Below are 25,205 nucleotides of genomic sequence, written 5' to 3'. Positions count from 1 at the left end.
GCGTAATATGTAACAGCATCTAATGGGAGAAGGAAGGAGGTGTAGAAAGCAATAGTTTAATTTAAAAATGCTATATGTACTTGAATATTTTATACTCAAGACACTGCAGCAGTTGCTGAAACAAACATATTTGCTTTTAAGATTACAAACTTGAGGAAAATACAATGAAAAGGTAAATATAAAAGAATAAATAAAATGTCCAAAGGTAATAGTTAAGGTTATTAACAGGTATTAAGTTTCAGCTTGATGAGGTGAGAGTTCTGGGAGAGGGTGTCGGCCAAGGTTAAACAATGCTGCGAATGTATTTAATACCATTAGAGTGTACACTGGAAAACATTTTGTTATGTGTATTTCATCACAATGAAAAAATAGCACTTTTTTTTTTTTACAAGAAGCAATACAGTACTTGGTTACCAAACAGACACTATAGCTGCAAGTATCAGATATTTGGAAGACGCAGAGGTCTTTGTGAGCCAGAATAGGGTAGGCACACTTCTCAGAGATGATAAGCTGTGAGTTGGACCTTGAAAACCAGGTGGGGTTTGGTGAGGCAAAGAGGGAGCTCAAAGGTTATGCAGGTGTAAGCAGAAAAGCAGAATGTGTTCAGGTAGGAATGGCATATTAAGACAACAAAGCAGGGCAGTGTAGCATCCCCTACAATCCTAGCACTCTGGGAGGCTGAGGCAGGAGTATTTCAAGTTTGAGCCTAGCCAGGGTAACTTCACAATTTAATGAGATCCTGTTGCAAAATTTAAAAAGGGCTAGCAATGTAGCTTAGTGCAAAGAGTCTGGGTTTAGACTCTAGTAGTGTTAAAAAAAGAAAAAAGAAAGTGGGAGAGCTGAGGCAGAGGACTCCAACACACAGCGCAGCAGCAGCTCCAAGCTAGCAGGGGAAGGCTCCTGCCAGCTTAAGCCCCGTACTTGCCAGAACTGGCAAAAGGAGGGCACAAAACCCAAGGTGTGGGGGTAGAGAAGACAACGAGAACTTCTAGTCAAATTTTTCTTTGCTTTTGAAATGTTATTTTAATGCATTTTACACATTACAGATCAGTTGGCTAATAAGGTATATAATTTATAAATGAACGGATCAAAGGTACACGCTCAATTCAGAGGACATCACTACAAGTTTGGAGACCACTGCTTGTCCCCAAACTGGACGTCTTATAATCAGAAAGTAGGATTAAGCAATTGGAAGACCTCTGTAGTAGTTCAGGCATACAGTTAGGGTACAAAGCTAATTAAAAACAGGTAGAATCATCAATAGGTGAGAGAGATTACAGAGAGAGGTAAGCAGGATTTTGTGACAGGGAGAAAAAACAGTTCTGAAGCTTTCAGCCTAGTTGTGGATCACAGTGATAACATTAAAAAGACGAAGCACCAGAGAATGACAACTGGAGATAAGAATGGGAGGCCACGGGATGAAACCATTATGAAGAAAAGGACATGGAGAAATGCATTTCTCAACCCGACAGAGCCCGGAGGCCCCTGGTGCTTGCCAGCTGACCACTACATCTGAAAAACCCCAGTGGCTAAGGAAGTAACCCATGGAGACCACTGGGACCCCAGCTAGGGACGGGACAGGCCAAGGAGGACCCATGCCCATGCCCAGGCCCAGGCCCAGGCCGACCCAAGCCAAGCCGGCGGTCAGGCAACATCCTACCTGATCTGGCTTGAGCTCCTCCCGAACAGCCTGGATAGCATCCCGACACTCGCTGAGCATGGACTCAAACAGACGCTCCTTGGTTTCTTCACTCTCAGCCTAGACAAACACAGGACAGAGCAAGAGACTTTCTTTTGAGTCAACTGAAGTACTGCAGCCAGAGGAGGGCATAACAGGGTTATGCTTCTCCTACCACGCACATGTAACGCGTGCCCCAAATCAGACATTCTTTTGTCACTACTCTCTATCACAGGGTATTCTTATAGCCTTATCCACTATTAACATGGAAAAGGGAGTACTTAAAAAAGCGAACATATTGAGAACGCTATGCTACGTGTGTAACTAACTCATCCAGAGCTTTCTGTCAGGGAACAGGTGCTTTAAATGTCTTCCCGTCAGAACTTTCCACTACATTCCCTCAGCGCTCCGGCTCTGCTCAGGATCAGGACCGGCATCCCCCGGGGCCTCAGACTATACTGGGGTGCTGCTCCAACACACTGAAGCATAGATGTGTCCTTCTTCTTTTCCTTTCAGAACACACTGTTACGCTCTATTTAATGCCAGTGGAATTAACCTTCACAAATACAACCCAACTTGCAGATTCTGAGTTTCTTTTAGGTCCACGTGAGTCATAAACATTACTAATCAATAATCAGAAAGAGATTTCCCCTAAATTTCACACGAAGTTCTCTTCCCCACGATGTTCTGCACTGCGATACTCCACCTGGTCTCCTCTGAGAACAACTCTGAGGGCAGGCCAGGCTGACAAGAAGGAGGTGACAGTCTGTACGAGGGCCGGGCAGGTCACCTCTGCTACACAGCTGGGATAAGTGAAAAAGTGATTCATTAACTGAATGCCTGCCAGACCACATTATCATCCTAAGAATCTGACTGAGCGGGCGGGAGTGGATGAAAGGCAGAAAGGAGATGAACTTGTGTTACCGGCGGACCTGCTGTAAAATCAAAACATCAACATTCCATTATTATATCTGACTTTCTCTAGAAACTAACCTCCAATCTGAAAAAAAAGTCTCAACATTCAACTGGTCTTTAAGAAAGTGCAAAAGAGAGCCCCATACGACCCACTCCTTTAAGAGATGGTTGGAGGAACTTTAAAAACAAAAGATGACCAAAAAAACCAAACAAACCCCAAAATACTTTTTTCCTCTTAAGAAGTCTTACAGTTTTCCTACTTTCTATTGTGAGAAAAGTCTCCCCTGTAAATTACTCAATCTAAATCAAACATATTCTTCCACTTATGGGTTACTTAACTTTCCACTGTTCACTAACTTAGGAACAAATCAGAGCCCAGGCAGACCTGGCCCCATCAGCCCCTGTGACCCCGGAGCTTCGGGCAATGATCAGCCCTGTCTGACGCAACGGGTGTTAGCCACCTGGCCACTGAGCACTTGAGATTTTTACTACATGGAACTAGCCCCATGTGTCCAGGGGCTACTGTATTGGATGGTGTGGTTCTAGCGAAAAACATTTTACAGAACACTGTTAAGTGCCTCAGGTTGGCAAGATTCCGTATAATCATTTATTCAAAGCCACTGGCCAAATTTTTCAAAGTACAGTTCCCATAGAAGTGGTGCAGCTGTGCAACACTTAACAAGTGGAATATGACAATGTGAATGCAGGGAGCAGAGGAAGGGGACATAAAAAGAAATAAGGTGTGTTATGTGCATGTACCAAGTCTCTACAATGAATATAATTACTATGTACCACAAACATGTACTAATACAAATTTTAAAATATATATACAGTATGTTAATATCCCTGGCTTTTAGAAACCAGTCAACTACATATGTGCTAGAGTTACCTCAGCAGCAGGGAGAATGAAACTCAGCACTAGTTTGAATATAAGCAATTCACCAAAAATGCCACCAACACCCCTTTTCAGATGGGTGGAGTTTGGTGGTTCAGGCAATGGGTATATAAGAAAAAACAGATTTCATTTCACCACCTACATAGGATGTCTCCTTTCCACAAAGGGCCAGGCATGGTGGCCCATGCTTGTAATCCTAGCACTTGGGAGGCTGAGGCAGGAGGATCACCATGAGTCTGAGCCCAGCCCAGGCTACATAGTGAGTTCAAGGTCAGCTTGAACTACATAGGGAGACCTTGTCTCAAAACAAAACAAAATAAAAACAAAAACAAAAAAGTAAAAGGATGCCATGTATTACATTTGTTCACTGTTGCTAAGTTACTGAGTCAACTTGTGCAAAGGTGCTGAACACAAGCAAACTTCCCCTTGGCTCCCACAAAATTTTAAGTTTCACAGGGAATTTTGCACAAGTCTTAAGCAACAATGCAGGAAAAAGTGTGTTTATAGGGGAGAACTTAAGGCAGTTGTGTTTTCCTGTTGATGTCCACACTGCACAGAACTTGTCAGGATTCTGCTGGCCTAGGCAAAACATCTCTGAACAGAAAGTCTTTAATGCGTTTTGCTGCTCACATTTTATTCTAGAAGCTATATGTGAGGCCAAGTGTTCCTGAAAGGCCAGTGGCACAATGGCGGGACTGCTCATCTATCCGCCACCTTCCAGGTCTCCCCTGAACCAACAAGGACACATCCCTAACATGAAGAGCAAACTCCCTGGTAACAATTTCTCCCAGATGTCCTGTGACACACAGAAACCTTACGCCCGGGAGTAGAGTGTTACTGGTCCTAGTAAGGAAATTTTACATCCCTTTTTATAAAACCTGAAACATCCAGGATACGCTTGCCTTGGTGACAGGACACCTGGCTGCCATTTGCCCTGCTATTAGAGGCAGATCCCCAGGTTGTTTTCACTTAGCTACAGGAATCGCTGGAAGATGGCGGTGTGACTCAGAGACACACAGCAAGTCCGGCCACATTCCCTGCCACACCCAGAGGAGAACGGGGGACAGGAACCAGGCCTCGCCCAGCCCAGTGAGGTCAGGAAGAAACACGTGGAAACCTGGTAAAGAAAAGGATAAACCCCACTTAAAAAAACTTTCTTTTTAAAGAAAGGATAAATGGTCTCCTTTCCACTCAAACATCAAAAATTAAACAGAACTTGAGGATAAGAATCAGCAAGCCTATTATTTAAAACCTTCCCGCTTCTAAAAAGAGAGCCCCAAGTACAACCTCACAATGCAACCACCAGTGACCTCTCAGGAGTGATCAAATGTTATAGCAATTTTTTTTTTTTTTTGTACCAGGGATTGAACTTGGGACCTTGCGCTTGGGACCAAGGCAGGCAGCGGCACCACTGAGCTAAATCCCCAGCCCAGGTGTGATCAAATGTTAAGAAAGCAAAGAGCCAGGCATGGTGGCACATGCCTGTAGTCCTAGCACTTGGGAGGCTGAGGCAGGATTGCCGTGAGTTTGAGGCCAGCCTGGGCTACATAGTGAGACCCTGTCTCAAAAAACAGAACAAAACAAAACCAAAACCAGAAAGCAAAATAGAATGCTTGCTTTGGCAGCACATATGCTAAGATTGGGATTTAGCCTGGCTCCTGTGCAGGAGTGACTCACAAATTCGCCAAGTGCTTCATATTTTTCTAATAGCAATCAGGGAGACAGATTTTTGCAAATGGGAAGAGACCAAGAAGGAGAGGGAGGAAGAGGGCAGCAGAGGGATGTAAGAAGAATTAAGATGTGTCTTGCACATGTACCAACTCCTCACAAGAAATGGAATCATTATGTACTGCAGATATGTACTAATAAAAATTTAAAAAATTTAAAAAACAGAATAGAGGGGCAGGGATTTAGCTCAGTGGTGCCGCCGCATCTGCCTCACCAGGCGCTAGGTCCTGAGTTTGATCCTCGGTACCGAAAAAAAAAAGGATTTAAAAAACAAAATAGAAATAGAAAATAAAGTAAGCCACTATTAAGGATGAACTCTTAAAGCTTAACTAAAGAGACTAAGGGTTTTGAAGTCAGATTTTGGCACCTCAAGTCTTTTCAGACTATTATTTTACCCCATTGATTTATTTCTTCCTTCCATGCTTTATAACAAACTGCTGTTTTAGTATCTAAATGTCATAAAAATCTCTAACAGCAAGTAATACCAACCACTACACATTCCAGATTCTGGAGGCTGACAGGTACTGAGACTATGGAGACAAGAAATTAAGTGTCAAAAAAAAAAAAAAAGAAATTAAGTGGCCGATCTTTCTCTAAGGCCTAGCTCTTGGTTTCCAGGTTAGAGAACAATAAAAAACTGGCCAGGCACCATGTTATATTCGCCCATCTGACAGTGGTGCCAAGGGCGGCAAGTGGTTCTGCTTGAGATTAACCTCATCTGGCCAAAAGGTATTTTCTCATATTTAATAACCCATGGCTCACATCAGCTACAGTGCTGACACTAAGGATTTAACTAGACTTAATCGGACACTATACTTAAATTATTTTACTTACTGGCTTGTTTTGGGATATGTGTGATATAAGACATTAACTATAAACATTAAAACCTTATCAGAGTGCCCTGGAGTTCATACATATTTTGTTTGACCTAGGCCTGACCCCCCTACCCAGAGGAGGAATCTAATCCAGAGCCTTCTCACATGGGCCACAACCTCAGCCCTTTCTATATGTTCTTTTTTTTGGTACCGGGGATCGAACTCAGGACCTTGTGCTTGCAAGGCAGGCGCCAGAACCACTGAGCTAAATCCCTGGCCCTATATGTTCTATTTTAAGACAGGTTCTCGATAAGTAGCTAAGCTGACTGGGCTGGGGTCAGACTAGTGATCCTCCTGCCTCAGCCTCTCAGAGGACTGGGATTACAGACGAGCACACTTCTATCCCATTATTTAAAGGTCTCTAGGTACACAGAGGTGACTTTAAGGCATTTGTAAGATCCTTAAAGATCAGAGATAATTTGGGATGGTAGATGTGCTTCAATGGTAGAGTACCTGCCTAGCATGTATGAGGACCTGCGATCGATCACTTGCACTGCAAAAACCAAAACCCCAGAGAGGAGTGTATACACCATAACCAGCACTTTAACTATGTATTTAATAGGAGTAAACAGATACTAATGACATTAAAATGATAAGGAAATATTACAAGCTTTATGCCAATAAATCTATCAATTTCTATGAAATCATAAACTTCAAAACAATAAACCTCATGCAAATGAACACAAGATAAAGTAGACAATCTGAAGAGGCTTAAATCTCTTAAGGGAACTGAATTTATTTAAAACAAGCAAAATATAAAATTTTAAAACTTTCCACAAAGAAAACTCTAGGGCCAAAAATTTTACAGGTAAGTTATAATACACATTTATGGGAGAAAAAATAACATAAACTCTATTGGAAAACAGGTGGAAGCAGCTCCAAACCTGTTCGAACTTTTTTTTAGCACTGGGAATTGAACCAAGGGCCTCCACATTAACACAGTGAGCCACCCTGAGACAGGGTCTCACTAAATCGCCAAGCTGTCCAGGCTGGGTTTAAGCTTGTGATCCTCCTACCTCAGTCTCCCAAAATGCTGGGATTACAGGTGTGTGCCACCTACCTGACTCTCCAAGCCTGTATAACCCTGATATAAAATCCTGAAAAAAGATCTACATGGAAAGAAAATTATAGGCCCGGGGATTTAGCTCAGTGGTTCCACCGCCTGCTGCGCAAGCGCAAGGACCTGAGTTCGATCTGTGGTACCAAAAAAAGAAAAAAAAGTGCAAGGTCCCAAGTTCAATCTCCGGTACCAAAAAAAAAAAAAAAAGAAAGAAAATTATAAACTGAGTGTAGTGGTGCACACCTGTAATCCCAGTACTTGGGAGGCTGAGGCAGGAGGATTGACAGGAGTTCAAGGCCAGCCTGAACTACATACTGCAGTGAGGACCTGTCTTAAAACACCAACCCCCCCAAAATTATTATTCCTCATAAAAATAGGTGCAAAATTAATTAAATAATTAAAATTTTCAGTACTAGGGATCAAACTCAGGACCTCATGCTTGCGAGGCAGGCGTGATGCCACTGAGCTAAATCCCCAGCCATAGGTACAAAATTTATCAGTGTTAGCAAATCAAATCTAGCAATATATAAAGTCATACATCACATATAATTATAAGTGGGTCATTCCACATATGTGAGGTTGGTATCAATGAAAATTAAGGCAATTCAAAAAAAATTAATGCAATTCATAATTCTTTTTTGGGGGTACCGGGGATCAAACTCGGTTCCTTGTGCTTGCGAGGCAGGCGGCAGAATCACTGAGCTAAATCCCCGACCCTTGCAATTCATAATTCTAAGGCACAGGAATACACCTTTTAATCCCAGCACTTAGACACTTACTCAGGAGGATTAACAGTTCAAAGCCAGTCTGGGCTACCAAGCAAGATCCAGGCCAGCCTGGACTATATGGTGAAGCAATGTCTCAAAACAAAACAACAAATAACATAGCCTTGAAACCCTCCACTGTATGTTGTAAACAACCATTACAATAGCCTGGGGTAGTGGTGCTTGCTTGTAATCCCAGCACTTGGGAGGCTGAAGGAGGAGGATCACGGTGAGTTCAAGGCCAGCCTGGATGACAGTGAGACTGTCTCATAAGTGAATGAATGAATGAATGAATGAATAAAAAGGTTTGAGGATGTAGTTCAGTGTGAGGTCCTGTGTTCAATCCCCAGGTCTAAAAGACACACACACATACACACACACGCACACACGCACACCCCACACCAAAAAACAAAACAACAAAAACCAAACCCATATAATATTTCTCGTGCACCTGCATATTAGGATTTTTACTGGTACAGGGCAAAGTCTAACATTAGGTTTCCTGATACCTTCACTGACTCAGAAGCAGCTTCACTGAGACCTTACCTGAGATTCTAACTCAGTCTCAATACTGAGACCAACTTGGACCAACCACCCACTGATTTATATAAGACAAGCTCTGAGATGTGAGTGCAGAAAACATCTATATGGTTATAAACTTAACTTGCTGGGCATTGCGGTGCATGCCTGTGATCCCAGCACTCAGGAGGGCTGAGGCAGGAAGATCTCCAGTCTCCACTATATAGCGAGTTCAAGCCAGAACTACAGGGAGACCAATGTAAGACACAGAAGCTAGTGAGCTTCAGTGCAAATATCACAACACAGAAATATACTACCTCATCACTAAGTTTTAAAAAAAATTACTGTAAAGAGTTTTTTTCATTGAAAGGGTTTTTTTTCTTGAAAAGGACCTTAATTACTGTAAGAAAACAGCATGTAAGGAAAAAAATCCCAAACTATCAAATTTTGGGAGGAATGTGATAAAAAATTTAAAAATGCTTTAAAATTTCCAAGATTGATAATTCTGAACTTAAATGACTTTATTTAACCAGAAAATAGGTCAAATATATACATTAAAGCCTACATGATATTCTTACTTGGCCAATCTCTTTCACAATAGTAACTCAAAATATGGAAAGATCTATCTAGGCAGAGAATTACTACATTCTTATGTATAATGCTAAAAACTGTGGAGCGGAAATATCCAATAAGAGATGTCCTTTGCTTAAACAGGCTTTTAAAAACACTGGGCTGTGGGGACCCTGAGGGCATCCTGCTCATCTCACACCTGCATGGGACCCAGCTGCTTGGCCAGGACAGAGCGGGAGGCCCCCAACCCATAGCACAGTGCATATGCTTCTCAATATCTAAACTCACTAATGTGGACACACGCTCACACACCTGAGCATAGAAATTTTTCTTCTTTAACTAAAAACAAAAAACAAAAAAAATGGTGGGCTAGGGATGCAGCTCAACAGTGCAGTGCTGGGCCAGAAAGTGGCAGGCCCTATTACAAATGGGTAAACAGAATATAATGTTAGGCTATTTTTTCTTGCTAGTATGTTCAAAATTTTGGTCAATCTTGAACTGCTTCACAAGAAGTGACTATGGCCTGTATCCAGAAAGCAACCCCTCAGTTGAAATAAAATTCAAGTTTAAGAGTAATCTTTTAAATACAAGTAACCTGGCATACCAACAACTTGGGTTACAACTGGAATTTTAACTTACAAATAAAGTCTTGAGCTATGACCCAAAAGCTGGTCGCTTGGGCTTCCAGGTGGTCTCAGATACAGATTTAACCCTTAAAGAGTTCTGTTTTGTTTTGTTTTGACTTTTTGGTACTGGAGATCGAACTCAGCACCTTGCATTTGCGAAACAGGTGGCAGCACCACTGAGCTAAATCCCTGGCCCAACACTTAAAGAGTTCTGGAAGGAACATTACAACATCCTTTCCTGTGTGGGGTTGAGAAATTCTGGGCCAATGTCTCTCTAAGGACACTGAGATCTACCTGGAAGAAAGTGTGGCCGCTAAAATTATACAGGAGAGAGACTTTGAAGGCAACTGATCAACTTGAGTTACAACCAGCCCTCAGGAACGAACTGAGTTCCTAAGTCAAGGGTCCATGCAACGTGCACAAAGGGGCTGAAGTACAGCTCAGGGGTAGAGTACGTGCCTGAGGACTTGCCTAGCACCACAAAAAATGAAATCTGCATTAAGTTCAATTAGCCATTGTGTGACTGAAGCAATCTTCAATTTTAAAAGCAGTGGCTTAAAAACAATCATTTCCAAGCTATAGGTGTAGGTCCGTGGCAGAGAAAAGTCTTGTTTAACATGTCTAAGCCCTGCATTCAATTTCTAGTGCATGCACACGCACAAACACACACACATACACAGTTTTTCCCCCTGACTTTCAGACACTAACTTTTTTTGGTATCGGGGATCGAACTCAGGACCTTGTGCTTGTGAGCCAGGTGCAGGAACCACTGAGCTAAATCCCCGGCCCTCAAGCACTTTTATGGCCAGGTTGCTAGGGATTTAGCTCAGTGGTTCTGCAGCCTTCCTCACAAGGGCAAGGTCCTGGGTTCCATCCCCTATACCAAAAAAAAAAAAAAAATGGCCAGGTGTGGTGGTGCACTCCTGTAATCTCAGCACTTGGAAGGCTGAGGCAGGGGGATTGCCATGAATTTGAGGACAGCTTGGGCTATATAGTGAGTTTAAGGCCACCCTGGACTACATAGGGAGACCTGTCTCAAAACAAACAAATAAATAAATATGTAACAAATATTGGCTTTCCTGGCCCTTTGACACCTGTCTGTCTGCAGCCCCATTCTTGAGGACCATGCCTGTCTGACAAGTGGGAGGTCCTGAGTTCAAAACCCAGTACCAGAAAAAAAAAAGCCCTCATTTAACTCACCCTATGGACTTTTTCCACTCTTCTCCTACTCTAGGGTAGAATTCCTACCCCATTGTCACTGATTCCTGGCACAGAATCAAGGACTTCCTTTCTCTCAGCACTTATGACTCCAAAACAGAGACAAACCCAAAACTAACCCAATCGCCTAACATTTCTACCAGAGCCTAGCCTGGTCCAGATGAAGTATTACCATCAACAATGCCAGTAAAATGCTCATGAAAAGTTCCTTAGTCTTTTAGTTTAAGAAAAAGATTTATTTTTTTGGTACTGCTCTGTCCTTCAAGCAAATAAAAGGGAAACTGGAGAATAATATGCAAGAACACAAATTCTTCAGTTGCTGAAAACTGTTCCCAATCTAAAGCAGCCATTTGGAATAAGTTCTTGAAAAGTCTGAATGCTTGCTGAGCATGGTGCCTGCCACACACCTGTAATCCTAGCATTCCAGGAGGCTGAGGCAGGAGGATCCAGCCTAGGCAACTTAGGACTCAGCAAGACCTCTGTCTCAGAAAATAAGACAAAAAGGGCCAGGGATTTAGCTCAGTGAGTCCGCCGCCTGCCTCGCAAGTGCAAAGACCCGAGTTTGATCCTCAGTACCCACCCCCCAAAAAAGACAAAACAACTGGGGATATAGCTCAGGGTCTAATTAGCAGTACTGCAAAAATCCCCCTTGATGCCCCCTACACAAATGATTCAAGGTGCAATCAACTATTGTGACATTTTAGAAATGCCTCTGGTCCCTGGAGAGGCCAGTCAGCAGCCTGTTTTTTCAAAAGGTGCCCTTCACCTCACATGGAGAAGGAGCTATGAAAAGTGCCTTAGTCACTGTCTCAAACTAACCAAGATCACCAGGATCTCTTCCCTTTGGGGTTGAACCTGGTTGTTCAGTGACAAACAGGTAATCTTGTCGTGAGTAGCTTCAAGTATAGCTTTGCATGAACATAACATGTGCACCTCACACAACAAGATATTCTGGTTTAACCAGACTCTCCTGAAAAGGGACAGAAATGACTCGAATCCTTAGGGCTAGAAGGTAAAGACAACAGGTCAGAGACTTCAGGGACATAATACTAAGGCTGTTGTACCACCTGCTGGGCTGAATGTGCCCCACCCCAAACTTTAATTCCTCTATAAATTTAGATTTCTAGCTGGGTGTGGTAGCTCATGCCTGTAATCCCAGCACTTGGGAGGCTGAGGCAAGAGGACTGACTGCTCCAAGTTCAAGGCCAGCCTGGGGCATACAGTGAGTTCAAAGCCAGCCTGAACTACATAGTGAGACCCTGTCTCAAAAAATAAAATAACAACAAAAAAATCAGATGTGGTGGTGCACTCCTGCAATCCTAGCACTCGGAAGGATGAGGCAGGAGAAGCACCTTGAGTTTGAGGCCAGCCTGGGCTACATAGCAAGACCCTGCCTCCAAATACAAAAAAAAAAAAAAAAAAAAGGGAGTGAGCGAGTGGATCTCCAGATTTACCACAGCCCAAATTGCATTAATATACATTTTTTTGTCTTGTGAAAAAGTGAGTACTAACAAACCATTCCATCTCTTTTTTCTTTTTGGGGGGGGGGGTACCAGGGATTGAACTCAGGTCCTTGCACTTGCACAGCAGGCGGTGAAACCACTGAGCTAAATCCCCAGCTTTTTTTTTTTTTGACAAGTTCTCACTATGAAGTTCAGCCTGGCCTTGAACTCACTATGTAGCCCAAGCTGGCCTCGAATGCATGGCGATCCTCCTGCCTCAGCCTCCCGAATGCTGGGTGTGTGCTACCACACCAGTACTTCATCTTTTTTTTGGTACTGGGGATCGAACTCGGGTCCTTGCGCTTGCACAGCAGGAGGCGAAAACACTGAGCTAAATCCCTGGCCACCAGTACTTCATCTTGAAGACCTAAGGACAATATTTGCAAACACACAGAGGAAAAAGCCCAAGAGGAACTTTCTTCTTACCTGGGCAATGGCTGCTTCGTTATCAGCCAGTCCTAGAAGAAAGATCCTCACTTTGTCGATCTTCACTGGCACCGTTCTCCCTCTCCACTCCACTTCACTCATGGTGGCTGCCTGCTTGGCTCGAGTCTGAGTGATCAATGCCTGGAAAGCAGTTCTAAAGGTTAAAGCTGTAACTGCGGGCATGAGTGACAGAGGAAAGTAAGGGGACCTATTATTTGTCTCTCTCTATAATCAATGTGAACTCTTTTGAAGCATATAAAATTTCTACTTAAATTCCTCCATGGTATCATGTATCTTAGTTTATGAAAAGTCAAGTAATCTTTCTGTAATCTTTTACATTCCTTACTTTATATATGAGTTTGTATTACTTACAAAATAAGCATAGTTAAGTTAAAAAGTAGAATACTAAAGTGTTAAGTGAAAATATTTTTGTTAAAAATGTAGACATAAGGGCCAGGGATTTAGCTCAGTGGTTTCGCCACCTGCCCCGCAACTGCAAGGACCCAAGTTTGATCCCCAGTACCAAAAAAAAAATAGAGAGACATAGGGCTGGGGATTTAGCTCAGTGGTGCTGTGTCTGCCTGGCAAATGCAAGGTTCTGAGTCCAATTCCTGGTACCAGAAAAACAAAAAACAGAAAGGCACAGACATAGGCCAGGCATGGTAGTGCATGCCTATAACCTCAACTACTCAGGAGACCGAAAGAGAGGATAGGAAGTTTGAGGCCAGTCTAGTCAAATTTAGTCAAACTTTGTTTCAAAATTTTAAAAAGGGCTGGAGATATAACTCACTGTTCCCTGGGAGCAATGCCCCAGTACCACAAAAAAAAGTGTGAGTGTATATATACATGAAATATATGTGTGTGTGTGTGTGTGTGTGTGTGTGTGTATGCATATATGTATAAGCATAGCTATAAATATGCATACATTGATAGATTATCTGTGGGGGATGGAATCACAAATTTCTTTTTCTGGACTTTTTCACACCAAAGCTTCTCACTATAGCATACAAACTAATATTACCTCCAGCTTTTCGGCCAGGAGACCCTCAGTGCCCCCAGACCTCAGTCTCATCTGCATGAGTTCATTGATGGCTGACTGGTCCCCTAAGAGAGAGAACAAGGGGGAGAAAAGAAAATCTTTAAGGGTCTGGTCTGCCTTCTGAAGAATCACTTGATTCACCCCCAACTTACAGTTCTTTCCCCTCACAGGCACATTTCAGTGAGCCCACAGCATGATTTATCCTCTTAAGACAAGTCCTTTGACAAAGAATGAGTTTGGTTGCGGCACTGTAACTGTGATACATGTTATCACGCACTTCTCCAAGTACAATGTACAATGTCAAGAACGAATCTTCATTTTGCATCAGTGTAGGTTCGCTCATTTTAACAAATGCACCGTCTAGTGGGAGATGGCGGTGATGTGGAAGGCTGTACATGAATGTGGGGAGGGGGTGTATGAAAATCGCTGTACCTTTCAGTTTTGCTGTGAACCAAAAACTGCTCAAAAAAGTAAAACATGATTTTGACTGAAGACTCAAGACCAGTTCTGGGGACTATAGAAGATGGCAGGACAGAAACAGGAGCCAAGGGACCAGCCAGGCGTGGTGGTGCGTGCCTGTAAACCCCGAGCTCTGGGAGCCTGAGGCAAGTGCATTGCAAGTGCAAGCCCAGCTTGGATAACTTAACAAGACCCTGTTTCAAACAAACAAAAAAAAAGGCTGGGGATGTAGCACAGTGCAAAGGCCCTAGGTTCAGTCCTATTATCATACAAAAGAAAAAAGCCAAAAAACTGCCTTCCATAATGTTGAACAGGCCTAACTTTGACAGTTCTACTTCTGTTATCAATCAAGACTCAGGCCAAGGATAGACACAAGGGGAGGGGAGCAAAGTTAAATACATTCCCCAGGCTCCCAACAAGCCGTCAATGCTCGAGCTGGGTGAGCCACTTCCGGCCCTGCTCACCAATGTTATATTCACAGTAGCGGATGTTGGGCGAGATCTCTTCCACACGCTGGTTATACAGCACGGCCTGCTCCTCTGTGAAAGCACTGGCGAGCTTCTTATAGATAGTTCTGTGAGCAAAGACACATCAGGTTTTACCACAGCCAAAGCCAAACACTGCCCTGCAAAGCTCTTCTACCAACCATCAGAACTGGCAAGATCAAATTATCACCATTTCTACAGAAAAAGAATCCTCCCAAGTTTCACAGAAATAAGCTAATTGCTGGAATCTGTCTTGATAATCAGAATTGGCCACAGCCTTGGGCCAGAAGACGTACGTGCATTTGGTGAAGGCCTCTCTGGCAGCTTTCCACTCTTGGTGTTCAAAGCGCAGCATTCCTGAGAGGTAAGCTGTGTATGCCTGAAAGGGGATGGAAAAGGAGAGCCGGTCAACATAGAACCAGTCCTCCAACTCCATCTTCTGATACCAAGTGTATGGAGCAATTCAGCCTGGTTTTTTTAATCACATTCCTCATTGGGAATTTGTACCTTTACATCAGCTTGGCTTTAAAAGAAAAGGGCCAGGGATTTAGCTCAGTGGCAACGCACCTGCCTAGTAAGGTCCTGAGTTCGATCCCCGGTACCAAAAACCCCCTTCCAAACCAGGCACACTGGGGCACACCTATAAATCCTAGCACTATGAGAGGCTGAGGCAGAAGGATCTCAAGTTCAAATTAGGCCTGTAAGCTAGACCCTGAATCAAAATAAAAAATAAAAAAGGGGGGCCGGGGATTTAGCTCGGTGGTTTTGCTGCCTGCTGTGCAAGCGCAAGGACCCAAATTCAATCCCTGGTACCAAAAATAAATAAATAAATAAAATAAAATAAAAAAGGGCTGAAGATACAGCCTAGTGCCAAGGGCTAGGAGTCAATCCCCAGTACCACAAAATTAAACAACAAAAAAAGTTGAAAATAATGGGGTATAGTGGCCCATGCCTGCATTCCCAGGTCCTCAGGAGGCTAAGGCAGGAAGATCAAAAGATTAGTGAGACACCCCCTCAAAATTTAAAAAGTTTTGAAGGGTTGTGTATGAAGTTCAGTGGTAGAGGACTTGCTTAGTATATACAAGGTCCTGGGTTCAGTCCCCAGTATTGGAAAAAAAAGTTGACTATAACCTTGTATCTATCCCCATTTCTTTTGGGTTTTCAGGTACTAGGGATTGACCCTAGAGCTTTACACTGAGCTAACTGTCTCTACTGCCTAGCTATCATCCTGTAAAAATTTTTCATTTCCAAAAAATTCTTAGTTGGGTGTGATGGAACATGCCTGTAATCCTTGCATGCTGGAGGCTGAGATAGGAGGTTGGAAAGTTTAAGTCCCACCTAGACAAGTTAGTGAGACCTTGTCTTAAAATAGAAAAGGAAAAGGCTGAGGATGTAACTTAAGAGTAATGGGCCTGGGTTCTCCAGCCAATACTGCAAACAAAAGAAAAGATTTCCAGCTACTCACCAAAAGATATGATTTTTCTGGCAGTCATAAAAACCTAAGAGCCTGAAAACAAAAACAAGATATGCTAATTTCATCTTTTATGTTTTGGTGCTGGGGATTGAACCCAGGGCCTCATACATGCTAAGTACTCACTCTAACACTGAGCTACACACCCAGCTCCAACATCACCTTTTTGTTTGTTTTGTTTTTTTGAGACAGGGTCTTGCTATGCAGCCCAGGCTGGCCTCGATCTCGAGGCAATCCTCCTGCCTCCCAAGTGCTGAGATTACAGGCATGTATCACCATGCCCGGCTTAACACAACCTTTTGTACCTTTTCTTTGGGGGGGGGTACTGGGGATCGAACTCGGGACCTTGCACTTGCAAAGCAGGCTGCAGAACCATTGAGCTAAATTCCTGGCCCTTAACACAATCTTGTTTTTTTTGGTACCGGGGATCAAACTCAGGCCCTTGCGCTTTCAAGCCAGGCGGCGTAACCACTGAGCTAAATCCCCGGCCCAACACAACCTTTTAAAAGCAAGATTTGAAAGGTTTTTTTCCTCTCCCATCTGTTCCATTTAACAGTAGTATTTTTTTTTAAGTCACATTTTTAATCTTGGGCCGGGGATTTAACTCAGTGGTTCCAGCGCCTGCCTTGCAAGCGCAAGGTCCTGAGTTTGATCCCCGGTACCAAAAAAAACACAACACACACACATTTTTAATCTGAACAGTAAAGCACAACTGAATTTTTTTTTTGTTGTGTTTTTGGTACTGGGGATTGAACTCAGGTCCTTGTGCTTTCAAGGCAAATGGCAGAACCACTGAGCTAAATCCTCAGCCCATTTACTTTTTTTTTTTTTTTTGGTACTGGGGATTGAACTCAGGTCCTTGTGCTTGTGCAGCAGGCGACAAAACCACTGAGCTAAATCCCCAGCCCACAACTGAATGTTAAGACATTAACCTGAGCCTCTAACTTGGTCTTGGCATCCACACGATTGCTCTCACACAAGTGTTCCAATTCCTCTGCATGCTTCACTGCTTTTCGAAGGCGAGAGAGCATGTGAAACCGTTTTCGGGGTTCAGTGCGGGCTTCCTCTTTGAGTTGCATGGCATAGCTCCAGGCTCTTTCAGCATCCATCAGAACCAGAAGCAAATATCTAGACCAGAGAGAGGTAGGAGAGCTGAACAAAAAAGGCCAGGCGCAGCACACACACACCTGTTCTCCAAGTGTGAGCTCTGAAGGAGACATGTTTTTCTCTAGCTGTAGCTCCTGTCCCTCCCTTAGGGTTCCTCTCATGTCCTCAGCCACAACCCCTGAATTGGCATCTCTGACCTCCACTCAGGCTCCTCCTTAGGTTCTGAGTCACCTAACAGGCACATCTCACCAAAAAGCCTCTGCTACCTGGAACCCAACAAATCCACAACCTTAACCTCTTCCGACTAAATTTCATCAGAGCTGGTCTAGATACATGATCTGGCTCCATCTTTGCATCTATACCTCCTTCATCCCGCCCTAGTCAAAAACCACGCCCTTAAGAGGCAGGATCCTGAGGTAGTGATGAGTGAGGGCTTCAGAGGCTGGGTTGGAATCCCAGTGGATTCCTTTACTAGCCGTGTGACTTCGGGCAAAGTACTCACCTTCCTATACTCACTCTGCCATGGAGTAATACACGTACCATGCGCTCAAACCAGACAGACACTTCTCAAGTGCTCAATCAGCTGATTTCCTTATCACTATCCCACTGAATCTTTTAATTACTGCCTTGATAAATCATCTTTAATAAATTTCTATTTAACTTCTGTCAATCCAAAATAAATGGTCTTAAGTGAGATAAATCCAACACACATGTTCAAATACAGCAATGTTTCTCTGGTGTGAGAAACCTAAAGTGGAAATAAGGATCAAAATGTATAATAGGTATCGGGAAATGGGAAGAAACCATTCAAATGAGAAGGGGAACAGGAAGGAGGGAGAGGGAAGAAAAGAAGGGATGAGGAAAAAAAAGAATAGAAGGAAAAAAATCTAAACAAAGCTTTTGTTAATGAGGGGAAGAGGGATACAAGGTGGGGGGAATGGGAAAAAAGAAGTAAAATATATCATGTACAGGTACAAATTCCCTATGATGAATGTTATCATTATATATATGTAAAGTGTACCAATAAAGGCTTTGCTTCAAAAAACAAAACAAAACAAAAATGGTCTTGGGCTGGGTGTGGTGATGCACGCCTGTAATCCCAGCATTTGAAGGGCCGGGGATTTAGCTCAGTGGCCCTGTGCCTGCCTCACAAGGTCCTGAGTTCCATCCCTGGTAGCAGAAAAAGAAACAAACAAACCAGCAGTTGGGAGGCTGAGGCAGGAGGACCGCTATGAGCCTGAACTACACAGCAAGACTCTGTCTCAAAAAAATCCAAAACAGGGTCAGGGATGTAGGTCGGTTACGCCACGTTCGATCCCTAGTACCAAAAACAAAACAAAATCCAAAAATAAATTAATTAAGAGGAAAAAATGATCTTGCTATCACAACAGAGTACAGATTTCATTTTTTTTTTGGTACTGGGGATCAAACTTGGGACCTTGGGCAGCAGGCGCTGGAACCACTGAGCTAAATCCCTGGCAAGTACAGATTTCTTTACTCAATTTGACTCTTCCTAAGTAAACCTCATTAGATCTAATCATTTCATCCTGCTCCCTCCCATCAGTCTCCACACTCTGGTTGCCTGACTGTGCCACTACACCGGGCTCCCAGCCTCTTCAACAGCTGAGCAACCGCTGACAGGCATCCCAAGCACCACAGTGCCCAGGCCACACTCAGACCCAGTGCAGTGCCTCCCTGATACACGATGCTCTTTCCCTCACAGATCCTCTGGCTCAAGCCTCCTCCATGCTGGGTTACTCACCTCCTCACCAAGTACCCCAAGCATCCCCAAGCTAACCTCTTCCTTCTAAAATTTCAGAGTACTTAACAAGAAATGGCACAACAGGCATTTCCGCTGTTCCTTGATTTTGCATTTGACCAACATCTCTCAGCTAGACCGGAGTCAATGAGGATCAAGGACTACGCCTCCTTCCCCCTTCTGTATGCAACATGGTGTCTACCTTAGCCCTCGCTACAAATGCCTTTTGGTAAAGGGACCAATAGTACACATTTTAGGTTTTGCAGGCCACAATCTCTGTCACAACTACTCTGCGACTATAACACAAAAGTAGATGTAAACAATATCTAAATGAAGGCATGGCTGGATTCCAATAACTTCATTTATACAAATAGGTAGCAAGAAGACAATCTGGCCTAAATTGAATTTTGAAGAATCAACCTGGAGACATTCAATACATACTGCTTCACACAGGAAATACACAGCTAGAATTTCATTAAGATACACTGATTTGGGGTCCTTCTGTGCGCGTTGATATGATTGGCCGGAAGAGAGCATTTCTCTTTTTCTCCCTGGCTGCCTGAGGATCTGTTGCCATCATGAATGACATGGTAACTATCCGGACCCGGAAGTTCATGACCAACCAACTACTTCAAAGCAAACAAATGGTCATTGATGTCCTTCATCCTGGGAAAGCAACAGTACCCAAGAAAGAAATTTGGGAAAAACTCGCCAAAATATACAAGACTACACTGGTATGTCATTTTTGTATTTGGAATCAGAACCCATTTGGGGGTGGCAAGACAACTGGCTTCGGCATGATTTATGATTCTTTGGATTATGCAAAGAAAAATGAACCCAAACATAGACTTGCAAGACACGGCCTGTATGAGAAGAAAAAGACATCAAGAAAGCAGCAGAAGGCACGCAAGAACAGAATGAAGAAAGTCAGGGGCACTGCAAAGGCCAATGTTGGTGCTGGCAAAAAGTGAGCTGGAGATCAGAGAACAGCCAAAGGAGTAAAGATTTTGCAGTGCCTGTCTGCAGTGACTGCGGTTTTTCACAAGAAGATTAATAAACTATAAAAACTTCAAAAAAAAAAAAAAAAGATACACTGATTTAAGTACTTAAACAGTGAAATTTGCATTCTAGAAAACTTATGTAATAACTGATTCTTTTTTTTGTTAGGGATCGAACCCAGAGTCATGTGCATGCTCGGCAAGTGCTCTGCCTCTGAGCTACAACCCTTGCCTGTACATGTTTGATTAGATTCTAGTCACTGACTTTAGCATTTACCATCTCAACACAGTTCTTGAACAAGCTACTGAATCTCTCTGAGCCCTGGTTTCTTTGCCTTAGAATACAGGTACAGTAAAACCTGCCCACCAGGCAGAGCTACCAAGACAGTCATATGAAATAATTTTAAAAGAGTCTGGCATAATGTCTGGCACAGTTATAACTGTTCAATAAATGTATTAGCAAGAAGTATTTAGAGGCTTGCGCTGAGGGGTCTATACCTATTATCAGTCAGAAGATCTTCAGTTACTTTTTTCCCTGTGAATTTGTGTCTATTCCCCATCTTGAAGTTGAGTGTTTTCCGAAGACGTCTCTGTCTGCGGGAACAGTAACCCCTGTAAGAAAACACAAACAAACCTCAAGCAGCTGAGCTTTTCTTCAAAAAGGCAAAGGTCAGTGGTTTGGGGTATTCTACTTATGGTGACTACAGGTATCACACATCAGACAGCAAACATTTACTGAACAACTAAACCATGCAGGGGAACGTGATTGGTGTCAGAGAAAACATAAATAGAGGCTGCAACGCCCGTTCTCAGGGAGTCCACACATTAGTTGGGGAGGAACATGTAGTCAAGAAACAAGGCAAATGTCAAATTGAATGGAGTAATTGTTCTGTTCTTGGTAACACATTGGGCTAGAGTGGACTGCTGATTAGCCTCGAAAGAAAGAAGAGGATGCTGGCAATGGGGCTGTGGCTCAGTGGAAAAGCACATGGCTAGCATAAGCGAGGACTTGAGTTCAATTCTCAACCCCAACCCCTCTCTCCCTCCAAAAAACCAGAATAGGATGGAATCCTGACAGATGAAAAGGAGAGAAAGATACATGACAGGAAGATGAGAGTGAAGACATAGAGGAGGGAAGTGCAAGCACGTGTGAAGAAAAGTGAGAAGGCAAATTAGGAGATCACTGGGAAACACTATAAAGGTCAATCTGTGCCAAGTCTTCCTTCTCTGCGTTCATGTAGCTTTTTATTCTTGTATTATAGCATAATTACGTTCTCACCCAGCTTTCTCACTAATATATATCCTTTTAGCATAGGGAGAGTTTTATTTTTATGTTTCCTGCAATGCCTTGACAATGTGACTAGCACAGATTTTTTTCTTTTTTTTAGCACACAGATTTTCAATTATTAGGGTAAAATACTAAATTTTACCAACCTTTAAATCAAAATAATAGACCATATAATTTGCAATACAAAATGATAGTTAAATATTACATCAGGGTCACAATCTTATTAAATAGCTTATTAAAAAAAAGAAAAAGGAATAGGGGTATAGCTCAATGACAGAGTGCCTGCCTAGCATGCATGAGACCGTGGGTTCAATCACCAAGACTGTCAAAAAAAAATGAGCAAGAGGGCCGGGGATTTAGCTCAGTGGCACTGCACCTGTCTCGCAAGCGCAAGGTCCTGAGTTTGATCCCGGTACCTTTTAAAAAAAAAAAAAAAAAAAAGGAGCAAGAGAGACAATGATCTGGGTTGAATCTAGATATTCTCCTCAATTCTTAGCATTACTTTTAATTATTATTTACCCTTTTACATAAAAATCAAATCGAATTGTCATACACTATGGGTAGAATACAAACTAGTAAAAAGGCAGAGGTGAATCCTAGCACTCTGGGAGGCTGAGGAAGGATGGCAAGTTCGAGACCAGCCTGGGCAACTTAGCAACTTGGTGAGACCCTGTCTCAAAATAAAAAATATAGAAGGGTTGGGGATATAGGTCAGTGAGAGGACCCTGGGTTCAATCCCCAGTACTGAAAAGAAGGAAGGAAGGAAGGAAGGAAGGAAAAGGAAAGCAGGTAGGCATACTGGTAAAAAAATTTTGGCAATATAGATGCATTTATCAAAATCCCTAAAAGTCTTTATACTCTGAGCCAACAATTTGAGCCTACCTACTCTATACTAAAGAAATAATCAGAAACATAGACAATGAGATCTAAACAAAGATTCACAGGAACAAAAATTCTAAGCCTGAGGGCCAGGGATTTAGCTCAATGATTCCACAGCCTGCCTTGCAAGCACAAGGACCCGAGTTCAATCTCCAGTACCAAAAAAAAAAAAAAAAAAATTCTAAGCCTGTAAAAGTGGGTACCAAAGTAAATTGGGGGAATAGGTGAATACATCTAGTACTTCTTTTTTTTTGGTACCAGGGATCGAACTTGGGACCTTCCACTTGCGAGGAAGGTGGCAGAACCACTGAGCTAAATCCCCGGCCCCTTGTTGTTTTTTAAGACAGGGTCTCACTATATAGTTCAGGCCGGCCTTGAATGTACTCTGTACCCCAGGCTGGCCTCAAACTTGAAGTGATTCTCCTGCCTCACCCTCCTCAGTGCTGGGATTATGGGCGTGCAGCACCATACTCTACTGTTTTATTCTTTAAACTTCACTGAATCTTCATTTGCAAATTAAATGTAAAGGATGGGAATATGGCTCAGTGGTACAGCACTGGCTTTACATGAATGAGGCCCCGGGTTCTAGCTCCAGCCCTGGAAAAATAAATTCTAAACATTAAATTAAAAAAATAAATACATGTGGGGCCTGGTATTTAGCTCAGTGGCACTGTGCCTGCTTGGCAAGGCAAGGTCCTGAGTTCGATTCCCATACTGGAAAAAAATTTTTTTTAAATACATGTAAAGAAATACAAATGGCTTTTGAGGACAAGATGGACAAACTTTACTTATGATAAATAAAATCAAACAAAAACCATTTTCAAAAAAAAGTTCTATTCCAATACACACACACACACACACACACACACAAACAAACAAAACTCAAAAAAGTCTAAAAAGAAATATGTTAGCTGGGCGTGATGGCACTGCCTCAAATCCAGTATTCTTTTTTTTTTTTTTTTTTTTGGTACTGGGGATTGAACTTGGGTCCTTACGCTTGCGCAGCAGGCGGTGAAACCACTGAGCTAAATCCCCGGCCCAAATCCAGTATTCTTGAGTCACTGAGGTAGGAGAACCTCAAGTTCAAGCCCAGCTGGGGCAACTTAGCAACTTACTGAGACCTTGTGGCAAAATAAAAATTAAAAAAGAAAAAAATTTTGAAAAAGGGAAATATGTTGACTACTAGTGATGCCTGGTTATCTCTGGGGCTTTGAGATAAGTAAATTCTTTTTAGTTTCTTTGTTGCTGCAACAATTTATAAACTATAGCATTTTATAGGAAGTTCAAAAAAGGAAACAGTCCTTCCATCTTGAGAATATATAACTAATAATCTTTGTCTAAAGAGATTTCCACTAGATAGAATGCTAGAGGTGCATTTCAACTTTAGCTGCCCGGGGCGGGTTGCGGGGGGGAGCACTAAATCCTATCTTTCCAGCATCTCAGAGTGAAGCTGTCATCGAGGTTCAAGTACACAACTGTTGACTCGCAGCAGTTGCTATGCCAGACAAGTTCAGGACTACTTACATCACCCACCATAAGGACAGCAATAAGTAAGCATATGTTTACTAGCAACTGTCAGCCTGGAGAGTAACATTTTCCATGAAGAATCTGTTGTGTAAAGAAAAACCTGGAACAGAACTGCTCCCTCCAAATTCAGCAAATAGCTCACTCCTATAAAACTTTTATCCCTAAATCCTTTGACTTAAGCACTGTAGTTGTTAACCTAAGCAAGAAAAAAGCTGAGTAGGACTAAAAGAAGACCCCACCTCTATCCTCCAATATGGGAGTGGGTCAACAAATTCGGGAATGTCAAGTGTAACTGGTAGGCATCGTCACATTGTTATGCAAAAAACAAGTTACCCGGGAGCTTGGATAGTATGGACCCATTTTGTTTGAACACAACAGATGCACCACACACAAACTCAGAAAACTCTTTTAACCTCACACTTCCACCCAGCTACCTCTGCTGTTCTGTTTCCTTCACAAGAAAACTTCCTTAATTCGAGGTCAACTGTCACTGTTTCATCACCTCCCATTCTCTCCTCAACCTATTCCGATCAGACTTCCCTCCCCATTACTTCCCTCAAACTCTTCCTATGATGTTAACAATGCTGCCAAAATTTAAAACATGACACCACTTACCATTGAAAAGAGAAAAAAATCTAACATAACACACGTATGACTTTATGGTGAAAACCACAAAATGCTGATGAAAACCATCAAAAATCTAACTAATGGAAAAGCATGAGTGTTCACAGACTGGAAGACTCAACCCAGTAAAGATGTTAATTATTCCCAAACTGAGGGCCAGGGATTTAGCTCAGTGGCACTGTGCCTGCCTGGCAACCACAGGGTTCTGAGTTAGATTCCCAGTACCAAAAAACGCCCCCCAAAAAACCCCAAAACTGATATATGATTTAATGTAATTCCTATCAAAGTTCTAGAAATTTTTTGGTAGGTATACACAAGATTATTCTAAAATATATATGGATCACATCTATTTGGACTGATTATTACAAGTGTTGGCAGGGAAGAGGAGAAATAACCCTTTCGTATGAGAAATTGGAACTGTGTAGCAGTTGTGGAAAACAGTACAGTACTCCCCCAAAATATTAAACACAGAACTGCCATGGATCTCTCAGTTCTACTTCCCAAAGAGGAATATACCCAAAGAATCAAAAGCAGAAACTTAAATAGATAAGTGTACAGCAATGTTCAAAGCAAAAGTATTTACAAGGGTTAAAAGGTGGAAGCAACCCAAATGTCCACAGAGAGATGAATCCATAAACAAAACACAGTACACACACACAATACAATACTATCCGACCTTGAAAAGTACTGATACCTGCTACAACCTGAACTGTGAACACATTATACTAAGTGAAACAAGTCAGACACAAAAGAGTAAATCTTGTACGATTCTGCTTAAATCCAGTATTTGGAA

The 25,205-nt window shown here is 42.5% G+C and overlaps 1 protein-coding gene and 1 pseudogene across 2 annotated transcripts in view; one reads left to right on the top strand and one right to left on the bottom strand.

The window, feature by feature from the left end:
• Srp68 (signal recognition particle 68) overlaps positions 1–25,205 on the bottom strand; it is a 47,091-nt gene that overhangs the window by 11,569 nt on the left and 10,317 nt on the right. For both annotated transcript variants that reach the window (XM_004860733.4, XM_004860731.4), the window contains exons 3-9: positions 20,593–20,706; positions 17,163–17,358; positions 15,056–15,138; positions 14,739–14,848; positions 13,798–13,880; positions 12,777–12,917; positions 1,661–1,759 (exon numbers count right to left, since the gene is read on the bottom strand). In XM_004860733.4, coding sequence (XP_004860790.2) covers positions 1,661–1,759; positions 12,777–12,917; positions 13,798–13,880; positions 14,739–14,848; positions 15,056–15,138; positions 17,163–17,358; positions 20,593–20,706 — 826 coding nt within the window. The remainder of the gene's footprint in view (positions 1–1,660; positions 1,760–12,776; positions 12,918–13,797; positions 13,881–14,738; positions 14,849–15,055; positions 15,139–17,162; positions 17,359–20,592; positions 20,707–25,205) is intronic.
• On the top strand, positions 19,663–20,183 carry LOC106010738 (small ribosomal subunit protein eS24 pseudogene; annotated as a pseudogene).

Source organism: Heterocephalus glaber, unplaced genomic scaffold (assembly GCF_053883595.1).
Source record: "Heterocephalus glaber isolate CG9 unplaced genomic scaffold, H.glaber_assembly_v1.0 deba00000937, whole genome shotgun sequence".
Taxonomy (NCBI): domain Eukaryota; kingdom Metazoa; phylum Chordata; class Mammalia; order Rodentia; family Bathyergidae; genus Heterocephalus; species Heterocephalus glaber.
This window is presented reverse-complemented; position numbering and strand designations above follow the sequence as displayed.